Source organism: Pan paniscus, chromosome 19, assembly GCF_029289425.2.
Source record: "Pan paniscus chromosome 19, NHGRI_mPanPan1-v2.0_pri, whole genome shotgun sequence".
In the NCBI taxonomy this organism is placed as follows: domain Eukaryota; kingdom Metazoa; phylum Chordata; class Mammalia; order Primates; family Hominidae; genus Pan; species Pan paniscus.
Window position 1 is genome coordinate 57,784,088 of NC_073268.2, and position 21,890 is coordinate 57,805,977.

The 21,890-nt window shown below is 40.8% G+C and overlaps 2 protein-coding genes across 2 annotated transcripts in view; one reads left to right on the forward strand and one right to left on the reverse strand.

Moving 5' to 3' along the window:
* Positions 1 to 21,890, forward strand: part of LOC117976680 (coiled-coil domain-containing protein 144A-like) — a 665,749-nt gene that overhangs the window by 585,472 nt on the left and 58,387 nt on the right. The window contains exons 2-3 of the mRNA XM_063598722.1: positions 4,838 to 4,943; positions 14,078 to 14,142. The gene's annotated coding sequence lies outside the window, so the exon portion shown is untranslated. The remainder of the gene's footprint in view (positions 1 to 4,837; positions 4,944 to 14,077; positions 14,143 to 21,890) is intronic.
* On the reverse strand, positions 7,378 to 16,446 carry LOC129393003 (putative coiled-coil domain-containing protein 144B). Its single transcript, XM_055101260.2, has 4 exons — positions 14,257 to 16,446; positions 12,104 to 12,177; positions 10,010 to 10,849; positions 7,378 to 7,981 (listed from the first exon to the last, which is right to left on the reverse strand). Exons 1-4 carry the CDS (start codon positions 14,345 to 14,347, stop codon positions 7,841 to 7,843), a joined length of 1,146 nt encoding a protein of 381 aa, XP_054957235.1. The 5' UTR covers positions 14,348 to 16,446; the 3' UTR covers positions 7,378 to 7,840.

Here is a 21,890-nt window from a genome sequence, read left to right on the forward strand (position 1 = left end):
GGCCCTAGCCTGGCCCTAGCCCTAGCCTGGCCCTAGCGTGGCCCTAGCCCTTGCTTGGCCCTAGCCCTAGCCTGGCCCTAGCCTGGCCCTTGCCCTAGCCTCGCCCTGGCCCGGCCCTAGCCTGGCCCTAGCCCTAGCCTGGCCCTAGGCCTAGCCTGGGCGTAGCCCTAGCCTGGCCGTAGCCTGGCCCTAGCCCTAACCTGGCCCTAGTGTGGCCCTAGCCCTAGCCTGGCCCTAGCCTGGCCCTAGCCCTAGCCTGGCCCTAGCCTGGCCCTAGCCTTAGCGCGGCCCTAGCCTGGCCCTAGCCCTAGCCTGGACCTAGCGTGGCCCTATCCCTAGCCTGGCCCTAGCCCTAGCCTGGCCCTAGCCTCGCCGTACCCCTTGCCTGACCCTTGCCCTGGCCTGGCCCTAGCCCGGCCCTAGACCTAGCCTGTCCCTAGCCTGGGTCTAGCCCTAGCCGGGCCTAGCAGTATCCTGGCACTAGCCCTAGCCTGGCCCTAGCCCTTGACTGGCTCTTGCCCTACCCTGGCCCTAGCCCTAGACTGTCCCTAGCTCTAGGCTTGCCTAGCCCTAGCCTGGCCTAGCCCTGGCCTAGCCCTAGCCACGCCTAGTCCCAGCCTAGCACTAGACTGGCCTAGCCATACGTAGCCCTAGCCTGGCCTAGCCCTAGCCTAGTCCTAGCCTGGCCTAGCCCTAGCATCGATCTAGCCTGGCCCTATCCCTAGCCTGGCCTAGACCTAGCCTGGCCCTAGCCCTTGCCTGGGGTACACATAGCATGGCCCGAGCCATAGCCTGGCACTAGCCCTAGCCTTGCCCTAGCTCTAGACTGACCCTTGCCCTACCCTGGCCCTAGCCCTAGCCTGGCCCTAGCCCTAACCTGGCCTGGCCCTAGCCTGGCCGTAACCCTAGCCTGGCCCTAGCCCTAGCCTGGCCCTAGCCTGACCCTAGCCCTAACCTCTCCCTAGCCTGGCCCTAGCCCTAGCCTGGCCCTAGCCCTAGCCTGGCCCTAGCCTTGCCCTAGCCATAGCCTGGCCCTAGCCCTAGCCTGCCCCTAGCCTGTCCCTAGCCCTAGCCTGCCCCTAGCCTGGCCCTAGCCCTAGACTGGCCCTTACATTACCCTGGCTCTAGCCGTAGACTGGCCCTAGCCCTAACCTGGCCTAGCCCTAGCCTGGCCCTAGCCCTAGCCTGGCCCTAGCCCTAGCCTGGCCCTAGCCGTAGTCTGGCCCTAGCATTAGCCTGGCCCAAGCCCCAGACTGCCCAAACCCTAGCCTGGCCCTAGCCCTAGCCTGGACCGAGCCCCAGCCTGCCCTAGCCCATGCGTGGTCCGAGCCCCATCCTGCCCTATCCCTAGCCTGGACCTAGCCCTAGCCTGCCCTAGCACTAGCCTTGCCCTAACCCTAGCCTGGTCTAGCCCTAGCCTGGCCCTATCCCTAGCCTGAGCTAGCCCTAGCCTGGCACTAGCCATAGCCTGGCCCTAGCCAGGGCCTAGCCCTAGTCTGGCCATAGCCTGGCCCTAACTCTAGCCTGGCCCTAGCCTGGCCCTAACCATAGCCTGGCCCTATCCTGGCCCTAGCGCTAGCCTGGGCATAGCCTGTCCCTAGCCCTAGCCTGGCCCTATCCTAGCCCTAGCCCTAGCCTGGCTCTAGCCCTAAACTGGCCTACTCTAGCCGGGCCCCAGACATAGCCTGGACCTAGCACTAGACTGGCCTAGCCCTAGAATGGCCCTAGCCCTAGCCTGGGCTTAGTTCTAGTCCCTCCATAGACCTAGCCTGGCATAGACCTAGACTGGCCTAGCCCTAGCCTGGTCCTAGATTGGCCTAGCCCTACACTCACCCTAGCCCTAGCCTGGCATAGACCTAGCCTGGCCCTAGCCCTAGCCTGGCCTAGCACTAGCCTGGCCCTAGCCCTAGCCTGGCCTAGCCCTAGACTGGCCCTAGCCCTAGCCTGGTGTAGCCCTAGCCTGGCCCTAGCCCTACCCTGGAAATAGCCCTAGCATGGCCTAGCCCTAGGCTGCCTCTAGCCCTAGCCTAGCCTAGCCCTAGCCTGGCCGTAGCCCTAGCCTGGCCGTAGCCCTAGCCTGGCTTAGACCTTGCATGGCCTAGCCCTTGCCTGACCTAACCCTAGCCTAGCCCTAGCCTGGCCTAGCCCTAGCCCTAGTCCAAGCCCTAGCCCTAGCCTAGCCCTAGCCCTAACCTGGCCTAGCCCTAGTCCTAGACCTAGCCCTAGCCCTGTCCTAGCACTAGCCCTAGCCTTGCCTAGCCCTAGGCTTCCCCTAGCCCTAGCCTTGCCTAGCCGAAGTCTGGCCCTAGCCCTAACCTGGCCCTAGCCCTATCCTGGCCCTTGTCTGGCCTAGCCCTGGCCTGGCCCTAGCCCTATCCTGGCCTAGCCGTGACCTGGCTCTAGCCCTGGCAGGGCCCTAACCCTAGCCTGGCCCTTGCCCTAGCCTGGCCCTAGCCCTAGCCTGGCCCTAGCCCTGGCCTGGGCTAGCCCTATACCTGGCCCTAGCCCTAGCCTGGCCCTAGCCCTAGCCTGGCCGTAGCCCTAGCCCCTGCCTCGTCCTAGCCTGGCCCTCGCCCTAGCCCCGGCCTAGCCCTAGCCTGGCCCTTGCCCTAGCCCCGGCCTAGCCGTAGCCTGGCCCTAGCCCTAGCCCCGGCCTAGCCCTAGCCTTGCCCTAGCCCTAGCCCCGGCCTAGCGCTAGCCTGGTCCTAGCCCTGGCCTAGCGCTAGCCTAGGCTAGGCTAGTGCAGTGAGCTGAGATGGCGCCACTGCACTCCAGCCTGGGCGACAGAGCTTGACTGCGTCTCAAAAAAAAAAAAAAAAAAACAGCTGGAATCTGCTGCACACAGGCAATGACTCTCAGACATGAAACTCATATTTCGATCTGTGCTATGTTTTGGGTTTTGTTTTTAAATATAATAATGTTTAAACAGATTAAGCCAAGTCTTAAAAATAAGAGGCACATATTACATGAAAGAAATCAAGGAAATGTCTCGGGATGAAAAAAATCTTAGTGTTAAAATTCCTAAATGTCATTATAGTCATTATATATTGTTCAAAAATAGCAATATTCTGATTAGTTATATGCTTGTTTGAAAATAAAATAATTTGGTAAATTTCCCATATATTTAGTCTAGTACTTAGTGTTAATATAAAAAGCTGGATTTGCCAGCAGAAATTGTAATTACTTTTTTATGAAGTAAACACACATTATATCACTATCATTGCATGGAAGAGAAAGTGAACAAAAAAGATTAAGGAATAAAAAAAAGAATATCACTATCATATAACTACATACATTAACAAAGAGACAAACATTTCCCACTGGAGATTAGGAGTTCAGCAGAAGTCTCTGAAAATACTAAAAACTGAAACACAATTAATAATTGCTTTTTGTTTGTTTGTTTGCTTGTTTTTTAACTGTGTAGCGAATTCTTCTGGTTAATAGTAAGCATCAAGAGAAGAGATCTTCCTGAGAGCAATTATTAAACAATTCCTCTTGACCCACACTTCCAAATTAAGTCTATAGTTCTGGAATATGAAATCATTTTCATTTTAAACTTAGTTGATGGAAGGCAACTTTTAAACAGAAAACTGCAGTTTAAAGTTGTCTCAAACTTAGTAGCTACATTTGTAACAAGCAACCACCCACAGCCAGTTGTAAATACAGTCAATCATCAGTGACCATTGCCCTCTCTCACCAACCAATAACAATGTGGGCCACTTGCTTCGGAAAGACAGCCAATTAATCACAAACTCACTGCAATCCACAAGCCTGGGAGTGTTAACCAACCCACAGCAGCCTCACTCAGATAGCCATGTTTCTCCAGATGATGTTAACCCTCTTATGCCACTGAGAGTCTGCCAATGCTTCAAGTCCGCTCCTCCCGCAACCCTAAGTAAGATCAACAGCTGCTCTGTCAGAATACAGAGTGCCTGATGAGCATAGCTCTCTTATAGAAAGCAACACGTTCCAACTTGGTCTTTTAACTTCAAATACTGAAGGTTCATAATCAATTGGAAACAACTTTAAGTCCATTAAATTTACCACCCTTATATTTTAATTTTCTTTATAAATTACCAATGAACTATGTAATTCCTTTGATCCATTTTATCATAAGTAAAACTATCATGATTATTAGTAAAAGAATAAATAGTGAGTAACCACAATATTGAGCTTTTCTCTCTAAATGGAAAACTATTAATACAAAGAATGTAGCTTATTACAAAGAGCCAAAAAATCCAAAAACACATGTAATTTCCAGGCAAAAGTGTTAGAATGAACCCATGTGAAATCTTTCTTTTTCTTTTTTTTTTTTTACCTGAGAATCAATCTAATGTTTAAAACAATACATCAAAGGGTAAACTTCAGTTGCTCATTTAATAAATATTTATTGAGTAGCTACTTATTGCAAGCTAGGCCCTTTTCTAGGCACACAAACATCCTACTCATGGGAGTGAAATAAACACAATAACCATAGATAGATTAGGCAAAATATACAGTGTTAAAGGAGAAAAACTAAAGCAGGAAAATGAAATGTTTACAGGTTTGAGAGGAGGGATAGTGGGAATTCTAGGATGGCCAGAAAAGTCCTTACTGAGAAAGGGGCTTTTAAGTAAAGAACTGAAGGAATGGAAAAAGAAAGCCAGGAGGCTATCTGAGGAAAAGGCATCCCAGACACAGGGAACTGCCCAGTACAGAGGTGTGCCTGGGGTGTTTAAGCAACTGTGATAGATAACGAAGAGCAAGAAGTTTAGTGTAGCTGAAGCACAGCAAAGGGAATAAGAAACAGAAGTTTAAGTGAGAGAGAGAACAGGGCATATTGTGTGTTGCCTTCTAGGTATGAGGAGGAACCCTGACACATACTCAGAGTGAAATGGGAGGCAATCAGATGGATCTGAGCAGAATGACATCATCTGACTTATGTTTTAAGTATGGCCACTGAGGTAAGGATTAATGAAAAGAGGTTTCTTTAAAAAAAAAACAGACCAATTAACAGTCTATTACATGCATCTAGAGAGCAGATGGTGGTGGCTTGGAAATGGAAGATATGACTGGCTTCTGGATATATTCTTCAGGTACTCCTGACAAGATCTGCTGACAGATTAGATGTGAGGTGTCAGAGAGAGAGGGGAGTCAATGACGACACCTTAGTTTCTAGCAGAGCAACTGCAAGAGTTGCCATTAATGCAAGTAGGAAAGACCATGTGAGGGGTAGGTCTGAGAAAGAATATCGGTACCCCAATCTTGGACCTGGTAAGTTTGTGATACCCAACAGTTCATGACCAATCAAACAGAGATGTCAAGTAGGCAGGTTGGTATAGAAGTCTGGAATTAAGGAGAGAGATCTAGGCTGGAGACACGCATTTGGAAATCATTAGCACACACAAGGTAGTAAAAGTCATGAGAAAGAAGATTGAGGACTGAGTCCTGGGACATATCAGTCCTGGGACATATCAATGTGTAAAAGGTGGGATATGAGAAGAAAGCAAAACAGACTATGACAGATGGACTGGAAAGGCAGGAAGAAAAGCCAGGTGAGTGAGTGAGATCCTGAAAGCCAAGTGAAGACACTGTTATGGAGGAGAGAGTTTTCCATTGGGTCCAATATTGCTGACAGGTTAAATAAAATGAGGTCTAAGAAACAATGTCTAGATTTACAAATCAATGGTAAACTTGAGAACAACAATCTTGGAAGAGTGGTGGGAGTGAAAATTACTGGTATCAGCTCAAGAGTGAATGGACAAGAAATCTGAATCCATGAGTATATACCATTCTTTCAAGGCCAGCATACCTAGGGGCATGACTGTAGATGATCTAATTTTCTTCTTGTTTAGCTGTATTTTTCAATTCTTATATAACTATATACTATATTTTTACCCTTTAAAAGTTTTTAAAAATCATACCTATATGGCATTTTTGAAATGCCAGATGAAGGTATTAAATAAAAATTCATTAACTTATAAAACCAAAAGACCTCTTGAACATTTCTAGATTATATAAGCTGATTATCATTTTGCTCATGCTTATACATAAAGACCAAGGAAGACTAAAAGTTTCAGGAGAAGTATTTCTTGCTTGATAAAAATCATCTAACTCTAGAATATTTTATACTCATCAAATATACAAAGTAATAGTCAAAATATGGAATTCTATAACACGAATAAAAGGGGACAAGTGCAGAAAATAATCTTATTTTGTAAATCAAATTTGTCTAAATTATATGAAGCTACTGTTGAAGCTACATATGAAGCTATATGGTGTGTTTCCTACTGAAATGCATTATCTTTTAAAAGAAAGGATAATGGCATGCATGTAGGGTACCTTTAAAAAGAGGATTCACTGCATAACAGCACCTTGGTTTTAGCACAAGGATCAACAAATCGGTGCTTGTGGAGCAAATCCAGCCCACTGCCTGTTTTCATAAGGAAATTTCCTTGAAATGCAGCCACACTTATGCCCTTTATAATTCACAAGGCCTAAAATATTTACTAACTGGCTCTTTACAAAAAGAGCTGTCCAATTCTTGGTTCAGTAGAGCTAAGATCCTCTGTTGTATTTTAGTAAGTTTTACCCAGTATATTGAAAAGCTGACACGGAACATGAATCCCCATGTGCAATCCCTTGGCAATATTCAGATTAATTTGAGGATCTGGTATTTCAGCACTCACACATTGACAGCAAAAAACAAAAATTTAATAACTAGAATTCTGTTGCTAACAAGGTACAGTGTCAATGTAGCATGTAGCTAGCTTCCTTTTGTAACTCAGCAGATATTATGAGAATTCCAACAAAACTGGCTTAAGATGTGTCATCAAACTAAAGGCTTTAAATAGACTTTAATTGTGAAATAATCAGTACACTCCTGGTCTAACAACTTCTTTTATTAAAATGAGTGCATGCTACATTATTTTCTGGGTATGACAATTGTACTATTTCCTTATTGCTAAGGATTTAGACTAACTCCAACTTCTTGATATTACAATGCTATAATAAATATCCTTATACATAAGTATATATGCAACATATATAAATATCCTTAACATAAATATATCATATATACTTAACATTATATATATTTAACCTATTAGCCTATTGTATGTTACATACTACATGTAATCAATGTCCTTAACACATATGTGTATGTGTTTACACAAGTCATATTTTCCTGCAGGATCTTGTCCCAAAAGTGAAGTTGTTAGGTTAAAGAAGTGACATATTTGAAATTTTGATACATGCTACTAAATTACCCTACAAAAAGGATTCATCAATTTCATTTAACAAGTGTATGAAAACGCCTTTTTCTTCACATTTGCCAATACTTCCGATTTTTTAAATAAAATATCAATATGATTGGAAAACATGGTGTCTCATTGTTAGTTTGCATTTTTCTGATAACCAAGGAAGGCTGAATATCCTAGTAAAAGTATAAAATCTGTTCATCATGAATATTAGCCCAAATTAGGATTCATTTCATAGCACATAATTGTCTCCTGTTTTTTGTTTTTGTTTATGTTTTTGCTTTTTTTTTTGAAATGAAGTTTTACTCTTGTTGCCCAGGCTCGACTGCAATGGCATGATCACAGCTCACCACAACCCCCGCCTCCCAGGTTCAAATGATTCTCTTGCCTCAGCCTCCTGAGTAACTGGGATTACAGGCATGCACCACTACACCTGGCTAATTTTGTATTTTTAGTAGAGATGGGGTTTATCCATGTTGGTCAGGGTGGTCTTGAACTCCTGACCTCAGGTGATTCACCCGCCTTGGCCTCCCAAATTGCTGGATTACAGGCGTGAGCCACCACGCTTGACCAATTGTCTCCTGTTAAACACTGCTATAGGCTTACCTGTCATGCTCTCCATTTTCCTTCCTAGGAATCTGCTGATTTAGTCCATCATCATCATTGCCAACAGTAGTACCATCAGTTAGGGTTCCTGATAATTCTGTGCTATTACTTCTGTGCTTCTCCATTTCTTCTTCAACCTTGAGTGAGAGTTTGATGTTCAGGATGATTGTTATTGCTTTATTCAATACAAAGAACTTTTTTCTGTTTGCACTGATTTCATCACTTGACTCAGTTTAATTATAATTTTAGTCATTAAAATATTTGGTGCTTACTTTAATTTTATCACATCTGGGACTATCATCATATAATTATAATTATTATAATTTTATCATCAACATTTTTGTAAAGTCAGCTTCATTTCTGTTTCAATGAATGAGACAGAATTTTCCAAAATTTCAAGCAGGGCCCTTCTTAATTTTGTGCTTTTATTCCCAACCACCCTTCACTATGTATTATGAATTTTTACCTCATTTGACTGGCACAAACATGAATAAGAAGATAAAGACACAAAGCATGTCTTCTTCTGTCTTTGCCACTTGACTTTCACATTAAACAGCCAGATTGAGAGGATACAACACTGTGAGGTTTCAGGAAAAGAAAGGAAGCTTTCCCTTTTCTGCACTAAGCTATTCTTTTCCCCCACTAACTTTTGTCTTTTTTTTTTTTTTTCATTTGAATCCTGGGATATCAAAAAGGTGAAGGTGCTTACTGAAATACAAGTCCGCCACAACACAAAAAGCAGAGTGAAACTGCTGAGCTAGGGTGGAATTCTGGAAATGAGATGCTTCCCAAATTTCACATTCAATAGCCATAAAAGTTTATAGCTGGAGGATATACAGTATAAGAATCTACTTTAGCTCACTCTCTATTGATAACTGGGCTAAAGTCAAAAAAGATTAAAATGATTGATCCAAAGCCCCTAAAGTGCCATTACCTAGCATTTTGTGGCACCAAAAGAGACAGTACAATTCCATAATGCTGAATCAGACAAATTCAGCAAATTAATCAGATAGGTTAAAAGTGTGACTTGGGCAAAATAATTTAATGCCTTAGCGGAGGGTGGGAGGCCTGCCCTAATCAATGTAGAAGACTCAGCTTTCTACTTTGGCATCATATACTAAGTGTTTGGCTGAGCATTTATGCTACTTACATGGAAAAAATATATATGCCAAAACTTACTGTACTTTATTAAGCAACATAACATAAAGGTCTGATTCAACAGAAACAGTGGAGAGTAGTTATATTAACAAATATATTAAAGTGTATATACTTGTTGTTGAAAAATATTTAAAGTGGTCATGATGCAATTCTAAGTTCCAGCAGTTTGAGTTAAACAGAAAAACCTGAAAAGCACAATAAACAGATTCATTGGCCAGGAATATTTGCTGCAGCTCTCAGGGCTGGATACTTTTTTTTTTATTTTCTTTTTTTTTTTTAGTAAGAGATGAGGTCTCACTATGTTGCCCAGGCTGGAATGCAGTAGCTATTCACAGGCATGATCCCACTACTGATCAGCACAGGAGTTACTTATGACCTGCTCCATTTCCGACCTGGGCTGGTTCACCCTTCCTTAGCAAATCTGGTGGTGCCCCGCTCCCAGGAGGTCACCATATTGATGCCGAACTTAGTGTGAACACCTGATCGGCATAGCACACTATGGCCCAGAATGCCTGGCCTCAAATGATCCTCCTGCCTTAGGCTCCCTAGTAGCTGAGACTACAGGTGTTTGCCACCACGCCTGATAGATACATTTTTATATCTCTTCTTAGTCATTGCTTCCTTTCTACTGTATTCCCATCTTATTGTTAGACACAACTCATCTTTAAGTCGGTAAAAGGAAAAAGCCCTCAAGCTCATCACATTTCCTTTAGCGATTTTCTTGACGCCTCTCCTGGTTCTGAAGGTCACATGATATATGGCTAAATGAGTTTCACAATCCATACGCCACTTGGAAGACTGACAGAGAGACTTAGGTCAATTAAGAAACAAAGATTATGAGAAAGTTTTCCTAAACTCCTATTACTTAGAAATCATCTGTTTCTACACACAATTACAGATTTAGACAACCAAACTGTATGCTTTTCATATGTTTTCCTAAGTGGAAAATCAGAATGGACCAGATAATTGAGAGAAAAAACAAAGAGTGGCAGCAAGTAAAACCCTACCTCTTTATGAAGTTGAACATTTTCTTTCTTCAAAGCCAGGAACTCTTCTTCCAATGTGTTGACCTCATTCTTAAACTTTTGCATGTCTTGCTGTAATTCTTCATGTAGATATACTTCTGATGTTCTGTCAGAATCTGGTGGTAAAGAACTCAGATTTTCTAATTTAGGTTTCAGGCCTTTATAGTTATTTGTACTGCCACTGTCACTATTTTGGTTCATATTTTTTGTCATTTGCAAATCAAACTCTTGGTCTTCTTTCATTTCAACCGTAACCACTTCTGGGTTCCTTGCTTTCTTAGTGCTTGCATCATTATGAAAGTTCTTATCTGTACTAAAAATATGTCCAATGCCTGGTTTGTTATCATTGTCACAGTCTAAATTATTTTCATGTAAATGAAGCTTAGAAGATGACTGGCAAACATGTTCTTGGGACCCAGAGTATGGATGATAGTATGGATGGATGATATTTTTGAGACTGGGTTCTTTTTGTTCAGGAAATGTCTCAAATACCACTGAGACAGATATTTCAGATGCATCTTCTTCCTCACAACCAGGTATGTTATTTGTCAAATTAAAGGGAATATCCTTTACATCTGTTCCTCTTGTAGAGTTATCAAGTAGTGGCTCTTCCTCAGGACAAGCCGGAATTTTGTATTTTTCATAAATTTCACCAAACCTCTGCTTTAACTCATTTATGATGAGTTTTAATTGGTTTTTCCACTCTAATTTGCCTTGTTCAATCCACATTTCCTCAGATTTTTGCACATGAGGAAGTACTGGATATATAGGTATATCCTCTCTATCACAATCCTTAGCCATTTCTGGTTCTTGAGACGTTTTCTGCAGATGCAAAAGTGGAAGATTAATTTGCTTGTTTTGTTTCTTGGGTGTCTTCTCTGTTGGGCTACATGTTTTAAAAATAGCTTTGTCCTTAAATAACAGGTATGAACAAAGAAAAATTCACAAATAATTAAAATGAAAATTTAACTGTTAAACTTCTTCATCTAGGTTTAGCTACTCCCAAATCACTGGCTTGTAACTAAGAAGTTTAAAAAAAATTGTCTTAGCTGAAAGGAGGAGAAAAATATGAACCAGCAAACTTAACTTTGTCACTGTTTGTTTGGAATAAACTTAATTCATTATGTGTTAAATCTACCAAAAATGAATTAGCAGATGATTTCTAGTGTTACAAAGGCTTCCTCACTTGGAAAGTGAGCCCCTACAGTACATGTAAGTACTACATATTACTACATGTAAGTACTATATATTACTACATGTAAGTTCTATAGATTACTAACTGGAGGGTAGGCAATCTTCAAATTATTAGGAGCCCAAATCAACAGCAATCAGAAAGAAAAGCAAATTCTTAAATTTTAATTCAAATTATATACTGTAACATCATAGGGTTATATATCTACACTACCTTCTTCAGTTCAGTTCTAATATATACTACGGTCCCCTAATAACACTAACTAAAACTTTAAAGATAATTCTTACTAAGTTTCTGCATCTAAAAAGTTAGAAATTTATTGTTTGTACCCTAACACCAAAGATCCCATTCTGCAAGGTATGATTCCCTTAATAGGCAGTTGGGTTGATTTCATAACCCCACTCTCACTGAATGTAGACCGTGAAGTCAATGAAAGGCCACATCTTTAACCTAGGCATTAGTAACTGGCAATATAAACTGCAAAATTTGAGCCACTGGCCATGATTACTCTTATACCATGAATCCAACTCAGTGGCCATCACTGTTAAATTGTTCATAATTTCTGTTGCTTAATAATATAAGTCAATAATTGACATTACCTTCTTTATCCCGTAAGGATATTGTAAGAATGGAAGAGCAAACAAAATTCTGGAATGTTTGCCTCTACTCCAAGGGTAAAGATTAACTATAAGTTATGATAGATTCTAACAATATTGTGTTTTATAACTAGTTTAAATGTATTTAAAATTAAATATTAAGTAAGGATCTATTGATTCTCAAAGGCTAGTCTGAGAGGTAATTTCATTTGGGCTAGCTTATATTATTAAAGCAAAGAAAAGAGTATTAAACCAGAAATTTAGATTTTAGTTTAAAAGTTTCCACACCTGTGGCTGCTTATTTTCGCATCCTTTAAGTCTTTCTTGCTCTTCCTCTGATGTCAGCTCCGAGACTTGTTCTGCTGCAAAATCCAAACGTTCAGTTAAACTACTTAGAACAGTTAGATAAAAGACATAGTCTTTATAAAAATAGATTTTAAATTACATTTCATTTTATTTCATAAATTGAGAGTTTAAATGAAGCTTGATCTTTAGTGGAATACTTACTTCTTTAAGAAATACTTCTAATTCTCCAAAACTTCAACAAACCACTTTCTGGGAGACACTAGATGCCACCAGGTTAAAGAAATACAATCATGTTGAAGATTCACTCACAGATTCATCCACCCAACATCAATGAACAAAGCCATCACAAACAAAACAAAATTTTGGAATGCAGTAGCAATATTATCAGGCAATGCTGCATACTGTTCTCCACTTCATAATAGTACCTTATTAATGATTTCCAAAATGACTGTGGACACCTTTATTGGTGTACAACCTCTTCCTAACATCTGAAATGGTTCCCTGTATTATTCTGACAAATGTATTCATATTTTCATCTTTTAAAACAGACTGCTAAAAATAAATAAATAAAATACATAAAATAAAAAACAGACTGCTAGGTGAAGTTGACCCTCATCCTCATCTTTCCCCAGGTAAACAGGTATCTAGGTATCTCCTTCCTTAGGGCTGCCCTAGAACTTTACTGATTTTTCTACTGCATCTCCACCACCCGAACTGTCAATTATTGCTTTACATGTCTATTCCCTTTGCTCCTTGACTGTAGGGAACAATCTTGAAAATCATCTTTGTACAAAGAGTCATTATCTATTTTACTCAGCAATTATGTATTGAGTCTTGCTACGTGCTAGGCACTAGGATTTAAAGAGTGAAAAGAAAGCATGTCAGAGATGACTTTTCTAGAGATCCTGCCCGAGCTGAGGCTTAAAGAGTGAGGCTAGCCTAATTAGAAGGGGTAGGGGACAGGAAAGAGTGAGAGCATGACAGGCAGCAACAAAAGGCAGAAAGAGGCCTGAAAGAGTGTATGTGTTTGCCTGCAGTCAAAGGATGGGTCAGCAGGACAGGACCAGCAGTTCAGTAAGACCAGAGAAAGGGCACATGGGGGAAAGGGCTAAAGATGGAGAGCTGAGCAGAAGTCACATTATGAAAGCCTTATGTATAATTTTAAGATGCTTGGACATTAATGTTCTCAAGAGTGGTCCCTGGTCTTATTTGCATTGGTGATAGAACACTGTCAATGCCAAAACCAACATCCCTAGCGAACACACTTATTAACGCAAGGTGGTAGCTCATGTCGACACAGCCAAGGAGATACTATGCAGCAAATTCTCAATAAGTCTCATTAATTACTGACTTGGAAAGTCAATTCTATAATACATAAAGTCATAGAAACGATAGGAAGTCACTTAATATTTGCTTTTGGAAGGTGTTTTTTTGTTTTTGTTTTTGTTTTTTGAGACAGAGTCTTCCTCTATTGCCCAGGTTGGAGTTCAGTGGCGCAATCTCGGCTCACTGCAACCTCCACCTTCTGGGTTCCAGCGATTCTCCTGCTTCAGCCTCCTGAGTAGCTGGGACTACAAGCGTTCACCACCATGCCCAGCTAGTTTTTTTTTTGTATTTTTTGTAGAGATGGGGTTTCACCATATTGGCCAGGCTGGTCTCGATCTACTGACCTCGTGATCCACCCACCTCGGCCTCCTAAAGTGCTGAGATTACAGGTGTGGGAAGGTGTCTTTTAAATTATAGTGCATATAGTTATAACTAACAGCTGTGAATTCAGAGCTGTAAAAATAAAGCAAAGAAACCACATTGTGTTTGAGTCAGCAATCTTTAGGTCTCTACTAAGTTATCCTAAATATAATCCTATGTTAGTCCCTAAACATACCTAGTCCCTATATTCTAAATATAATCCTACTTCCTAAAGAAAATCATGCTTTCCCCTAATTCTCTGTTATCTAGATGTTGCTTTGGTTAAAGGAAGAACACAAATATCCTGCCAAAAGGTATTCTGTTCAGTGCAAAAGGTGAGTAAGCACAAAGCACATTTTACCAGAAAAAGTTTTTTTAAGTCAGAACTATAGTTCTATGCAGCCAAGGAGAGGCACTCTAGGACTGAATTCTCTACACTTCTTTGTTACCTTCTTTGCTCTCTTTGTTTTCTGGTAGCTGTGATTGGCACAGGTCATGGAGAGTATCATTCCCTGAGAGAAGTACAACTCCAGTGTCCATCTTTTCTCATTCTGTTAAGTTCATCTGTCCCAGTTCTTTGGTTACTGACCGATTTTCAGGCATTGATGGTGATACAGATGGACATTTATCATCAACTTTCAGATTCTTGGATCTCTGACAAGTCTCATCACTAAGGGTCAAATTAGTAGGATGCCAATCTGAAAAATCCGAAAATGAAGTTTTCATTTTTAGGATGTAAATAACACAATAATTTGACTAACTTGTATACATGCTTTCTTCACAGAAACAGTCCCACATCCTGCTCTCTCCCACAACACACTATGCATTCAGGCTTATTATATTTTACATGTCCTATGCTTACAATTCATTCAGGTAAGTTTAATTAACTATCATCTCTCATTTTTCTACATTTTTACTGTTTACTATTACTTACTTTTATTCACTCAGCAGTCTCTATTACATATTTTGCTTTCCATTAAGATTCTTCGTGGATATACATTTTTTAAAACAGAATTTATGTCTAACCATTTTAAGCTTAAATATACATGACAGCATTGTATGTATGTATTGTAGAGACACAGGATTTACAAAAACTCATAATAAATATACTTTAAAAACTATTTTAATTACAATGAGATGGTCTTTCCTCAATGCACCACTATCTTCAGAATTTCCTTTCAAATACTTGGATAAACTTCATACATTTATTTGCAAAATAAGAGCCGTAAGGGCTCTAACTGTTCCCATGTGAGAACAGGATTAGTCTAGGACCACACTAGATCCAAATAGCACACAGTGCCATGAGACAGGAAAGGAATACATAACAAAAATATTTTCCTTTTTACTATATAAACAAAGTTGTTGGGATTTAAAATTTTTTTTTTTATTTTTTGAGACGGAGTCTCGCTCTGTCACCCAGGCTGGAGTGCAATGGCGCAATCTCAGCTCACTGCAAGCTCCACCTCCCGGGTTCACGCCATTCTCCTGCCTCAGCCTCCTGAGTAGCTGGGGCTACAGGCACCTGCCACTTCGCCCGGCTAATTTTTTTTTATTTTTAGTAGAGACGGGGTTTCACCGCGTTAGCCAGGATGGTCTCAATCTCCTGACCTCATGATCCGCCTGCCTTGGCCTCACAAAGTGCTGGGATTACAGGCGTGAGCCACCGCACCCGGCCTGAGATTTAAATTTTTTAAGACAAGTGAAAGAAAAAAGCCAAAAACACATAAGTGAAACTTTAAAGTCCATTTCATCATAAAGGGTGCATTTATCCACAACCACATATGTGGTTTAAAATGTTGACTCTCAATTATGATCTGAGAATCCCTGGAGTTCAAGATCCAGATGAGGGGCCAAGACGTCAAATAATACAAAATGTTATTTGCCATTTTCACTCTCATTCTGTTTCACGTGTACAGTGGAGCTTTTCATAGACATGGTGTGTCATAACATCATAGCTCTAATGGTGAATGGGTCATAGTTCTAAAGGCTATTGGAATGTATGGCTGTGCGTGCTTGTGTTTTTTTGTTCGTTTGTTTGTTTTTTGAGATGGAGTCTCACTCTGTCACCCAGCCTGGAGTGCAGTGGCGCGATCTCGGCTCACTGCAAGCTCCACCTGCCGGGTTCACGCCATTCTCTGCCTCAGCCTCCCAAGTAGCTGGGACTACCGGCGCCCTCCACCACGCCCGGCTAATTTTTTGTATTTTTAGTAGAGACGGGGTTTCACCATGTTAGCCAGGATGGTCTCGATCTCCTGACCTCGTGATCCGCCCACCTCGGCCTCCCAAAGTGCTGGCATTACAGGTGTGAGCCACCACGCCCGGCCGCATGCTTGTTTTTAAAATATTTTAATTTTTATTTCTAAAATAGTAAATATCAAAAGACACAACCGACTTAAATAAAAGCTCTTTGGAATTTGCAATAATTTTTCTTTATTTTAATTATTTATTTATCATTATGAAGAGAGTTTGAGATCCAGTCATTTGATAGAAAACCAGAGCTTCCTGTGTCAATAAGGACTGACCTCAAAAATGTAATGTGACCAGACAAAAGAAAGTTGCAAAATATGTAGAGTGTAAAACAATTTATATACAATTTTAGGACATGAAAACAAATTCTACATATTATTTATGACCATACACAATATGTAATGAAATGTTTTAAAAGGGAATGGACATAATAAATTCTTAATTCAGGGTGTTGGTTACCTCTAGGCAATAATATTTAATCATATAAAATGAACCCCAGGCCAAAAAGTTTCAGAATCAATGTTTTAAAAGACTGTGTCCACCATATAGTTATTAAGGGTAATTAATTGCTTTCTTCATTTTTGATAATCAAAACACACACACACACACATGATTTGCTGACCAGAATATCTGACTGGCTTAAAATCATCAGTATAGCCACACTATGATGAAATAATTAAACTTAAAGCACAACTAACATATTGGCAAGTAAAGTTTGTCTTATCTGATAAGTTTTGGGGCTGCACGTTCACCTTATATTCTTTCCACCTTTCAAATACCCCACTCCTCTTTTGAAGTATTATCTCATTTTACCACCCTCCATCATATCCACTTGCTTCTTTTCCCTTCATTTACTCTCTATACTCTCTGCCTTCCACATTCTTTATTCCCCCTTTTACTCTTATCCTCTTCCTTCTATCCTGACATTGCATATCTAGGGTTCAGTACTATCCACAGTTCCAGGCATTCACTGGGGGTCTTGGAACATAACCCCCATGGATAAGGGGGGAAAACTGTACATTTTGTTGTGTAGGTCTATGGGTGCTGTGCTGTGTTATGTGGCAAAACATAGGGAAGAGACCAGGGACAAGGATCTTTGCAAAGACTTTTCAGCTGCCAGTGGAGAAGAGCTCAAGGGAGATCAATGTACTCACTCTCACTAATCCTCTTCTGGGGCAGATGCTGGCAATGTCTACTGAGTTCTAGCTATTTTCCCTAGCACAAACAAGGCTCAAATTCACCTCCCATTTTACCTCCTATGGACAGAACCACTGGAAAGATCACTCCCTTAAAGAGCTTATTCACTCTGAGCCACATCGTTCATTCAGTGAGAAGCTTAAGAAGAAACACTTCCACAGTGGTGGCAGGTTGCCAGGGAGTACTACCTGGTATGAAAAATATATATGAACAGAACTATCAGCTCACTCAAGCTGCCAGAATGTGCCAACAGTTGTTACTCTCTCTGGTGAAAACAAAATTATTTTTCATTTATTGTAAAGAAAAACACTGGCATTTCCTATGACAGAGCATTTAGTTGTAGATGAGCCATATTCTAATAATATAGACTGTTTTCAAGCTCATCCCTAAAAGGAAGAGAACCAGAGAGGAACATATTTATTCACCTGTAGTGTTCACTGCCTGATCTTCTTTTTAAGTGCAAGGTAAGTATGCAAGACTTTGTGATTCTAGTTTTATAAAGTCCAGCTCTTGAGATTATCCTGTCCCATCGCTAGAGTCTATCTGGACCCATCTCCTAGAGCACAATGGTCCAGTTAGTGCTGTGGAATACTGCATGATGCCATTTTTCCCCACCCTCCCCGTTACGTGGCAAACATCTACAGAGATCACGCTTTCTCAGCACGTCAAATCATATGCCATCAGATCCTGTTCTGATGAACACAACATGAGGAAAACAAACGCAAGGACAAAGAACATCTAAAATGACAGAATCAAATTACCATGGAACTTTATTGTTTAAATATTCAAAAAGATATCCACCACTGTTTTATTCCAACTATATGACTAGTCTGGAAAAAGCAAAACTACTGAGACACCAAAAAGACCAATGGTTGCCAGAAACCAGTGGAGAGGAAGAGACGAAACAGTGGAGGACAGGGGATATTTAGGGCAGTGAAACTATTTTGTCTGTGATACTACAAGGGTATATACATGCCATCACACATTTGTCCAACACCGTAGAATGTACAACACCAAGAGTGAACCCTAACGTAGACTGTGGACCTTGGGGGTGATGTGTCTGTCAAGGTAGATTCCTCAACTGTAACTCTGATGAACTCCGATGGGGGGTACTGATAATGAGGGAGGCTATTCATATGTCAGGGGTCATGGGGAATATGGAAAATCTCTGTACCTTCTCAATTTTGCTGTGAATCTAAAACTGCTCAGAAAATAATATTATTAATTTTAAAGCACATACTCACTGAACTTGCTATTACCCTAAATTATAAAAAGACAGAGTCACCTTGAAAATTGCAAATCACTAAAGATCAAGGTAACAGAATATGAGTACTATCTCCCAAATTGAAGCATATAAAAACACATAAAGCAATTAATTTTAATTGTATACTTAGGCAAAAAAAATTCACAAAAATGATTGAATATCTGATCTTATTTCATAATTGTAAACAGGGATCTAGTACAATATGAATCAAAACTGGTCCCTCCATGAAAATAAAATGAAAGACAATTTTTATTCTAATTTTAAATCAGAACTTATTATGCCTACTTTATCCCACAATTTTACTGAAAGGTTAATCAGATAAGAAGGACAGATTATAATTACTTAATATTGCCATAGTAACTTTTGTACCAATACCTGTTAAGTAGTCACCAAATGTCAAAACTGTAAGCAGCCTTGCTATTTAATATGAATGATGCAACTGAAACCAGTACCATGTTATGGTCTATCATATTATTTGCTATTATATTATATAAAATTTTAAGATAACACCAAAAATTTACTCAGGGGCATAGCTGCTGGGCAGCAAAGATTTCATATAGCAGGCATCAGACACCCATCCTTAGAAAGGCTTGCTTGCAAGGCTAGTCCTTGGCTGGTGTTTGGGACCTTGAATTTGGGAGGGTTCCCAGCATTCCTTAATTTAGAAGAAGGGAGTGGCTCACTGTGCCTAAACTGTTTGTGCAAATGTGGTTTACTATGAACAATTAATTTCCTCCTGGGAGTCTAGAGTTTTGTTACATGTGAGGGAGAGGAGAGGTTGCCTATGTGACTAGCCTCCATCGAAAACATGGGTGCTGAGCCTCTAATGAAACTCTGGTAAGGTAGACAACATTGCACATGTGTCATCAAAATTTGAGGCTGGGGGAATTAAGCATATCCTGCTAGCTACACAGGAGATGACTCCTGTAGCTTGTGCCTGGCTTCCTCCAGACTTTGACACACGCACCTTTTCCTTTCTCGAATGTTGCTTTGTGTCTTTTTGCTGTATTAAATGTAATAAATGAAAGCCTAAATATGACTATCTGCTGAGTCCTGTGAGTCCTTCTCAGTGAATTACCAAACCTCAGTGAAGGGGGTCTTGGGAACCCCTGATACAATTGCATTATACAATTTTTTATTGTTTAAGTTGATGTGTTAATGTGACTACAATCAGAAGGTAATTTCACAGAATACCTTTCCCTAATCTGCTTATTTTTTATTTTTTGACATTTGCCTTGGAGATTCCTGTACTGCTATATCCACTGGACTAAAGGCATTAAAAATGCATGAAACAATGATGTCAGAAAGTAATTTTAAAAAGCAACAATCCTATTTTAACCCAATTAAAAATAGAAAATCTTAATGACTGACAATATACTCTACAGTATAAAAGTTTCTGGAACAAAAAATTATAAGATCACAGTCAATTTTCTCCCACTAGGTAGGATTTAATTCATTTTTATAATAATTGTGCAGCAGGCCAGGTGCAGTAGCACACATCTGTTGTTCCACCTACTCAGGAGGCTGAGGCAGAACGATTGCTTGAGGCTAGGAACTAAAGCTGCAGTGTGCTATAATCACACCCATTCAAAAAAAAAGTCCAGGCCGGGCGCGGCGGCTCACGCCTGTAATCCCAGCACTCTGGGTGGATCACGAGGTCAGGAGATGGAGACCATCCTGGCTAACACGGTGAAACCCCGTCCCTACTAAAAATACAAAAATTTAGCCGGGCGCAGTGGCGGGCGCCTGTAATCCCAGCTACTCAGGAGGCTGAGGCAGGAGAATGGCGTGAACCCGGGAGGCGGAGCTTGCAGTGAGCCGAGATAGCGCCACTGCAGTCCCGCCTGGGTGGAAGAGCGAGACTCCGTCTCAACAACAACAACAAAAAAAGTCCAAAAAAACCCTGCAAATAGTGGAACTGATCAGTAAGGATCAACAGGACTTTTAACTTATCTGGCCGGGAGAAGAGACATCTTATGTATAGATGGTTAAAAATGTGGTAATCCAATTGACCACATATTCTAGTTAAATCACAGATGACCAATTTCTGAAGAAATGTAATACCAGAAAAGCACTTCACATTTAAACTATGTCAGATAAAACAATTTGTATTTGACAACCCAGAAGACACTTAAAATCTTGGCAGACCATCATCATTGTGTCATTGTGGTGCAGATATAAAGAAGTGCATTTGAAATGTGTTCTAATAGTATTTTCTTTAGGAATGGAATTCAAAAGGAAGCAGTAAAAGCAGAAATATCACAAGAGGGTAAATGAAAAGGGAACTGCACTAACAAAAGGAGTCAGGCACTGACTTTTCTCCTGATGTGACCAAAACCCCAAGTACTGAGAACTGCTATATTCAGCATTTCACTTTATATTTTTCTCCAGGACATTATATTAGTTTCCTGCAATAAAATATTTTTAAAATGTCAGTTTGTCTAAACTGCTGGCCTGTAAACTATTTCTAATCAAAACCCAAAGTTGTGTCACAACATGGCTGTATTATGATTCCATGTCAGAGGAAGGATATATACGTGCATCTGGTGGTGGCTTCCAGTTGTTGCTGTCAGATGTTTGTTTGGGAATGCATTCAGAAGAGCCTATCAAGGACTTGAGTACCAAACAAGCATTTCCACAAAAAAGCGGGTAAGAAAGACTACACTTTGCCTCACATATGACCTTAGGTTTAGACAATTCTAGGAAAATGGTGGTACATTAACTCACCAGTCTTGACCATTTTCCCTGATCCTGTACAGGGAGCTGCTGCAGTTACAATAGTTAGGTAGGATCTTGGTAGGTGTATTCTTCCACATTTGAACATCAGAAGTACTGATCACATAAACAGCGAACCCCACAACTCTATGATTGTTCTTTAGAAGACAGTGCCACTGAAGGCTTTTAAAAGCTTAACTCACTTTACTTTTTAGTAATCTTACTGGTTAGAATTGATACTCCCTCCTTGAAATTCTCACCTTTGTAACTTTTTGCAACATCACTTTATGATTCCTCTCCTCTTTTTCTTTAGCCACGGCTCAGGCTTCTTTCCTAATTCCTCTGGGAAATGCTGATATTCCCAGGGTTCTGTCACTGGCCCTCTGCTCATTCTATACCTTTCCCATCATGGACAAGCTCACTCAGATCTACAACTTTGCCTCAGTTATTCCAAGTCTGCAACTCCAACCTCAGAGTTCCATCTCCAGCCATAAAAATTTATCCAATTACCTACTGAAAATATCCCACATGGACATTTCAGTAAACTCAGCAATGCAGAGAAAACTGTTAGTCGTGACTGCTGACCTGCTGCTCTCCTCTATACACCTGAAAACTGCCTACTCCCTCATGTCCAGGTTAAATGCTAGGGCACAAGCCAGA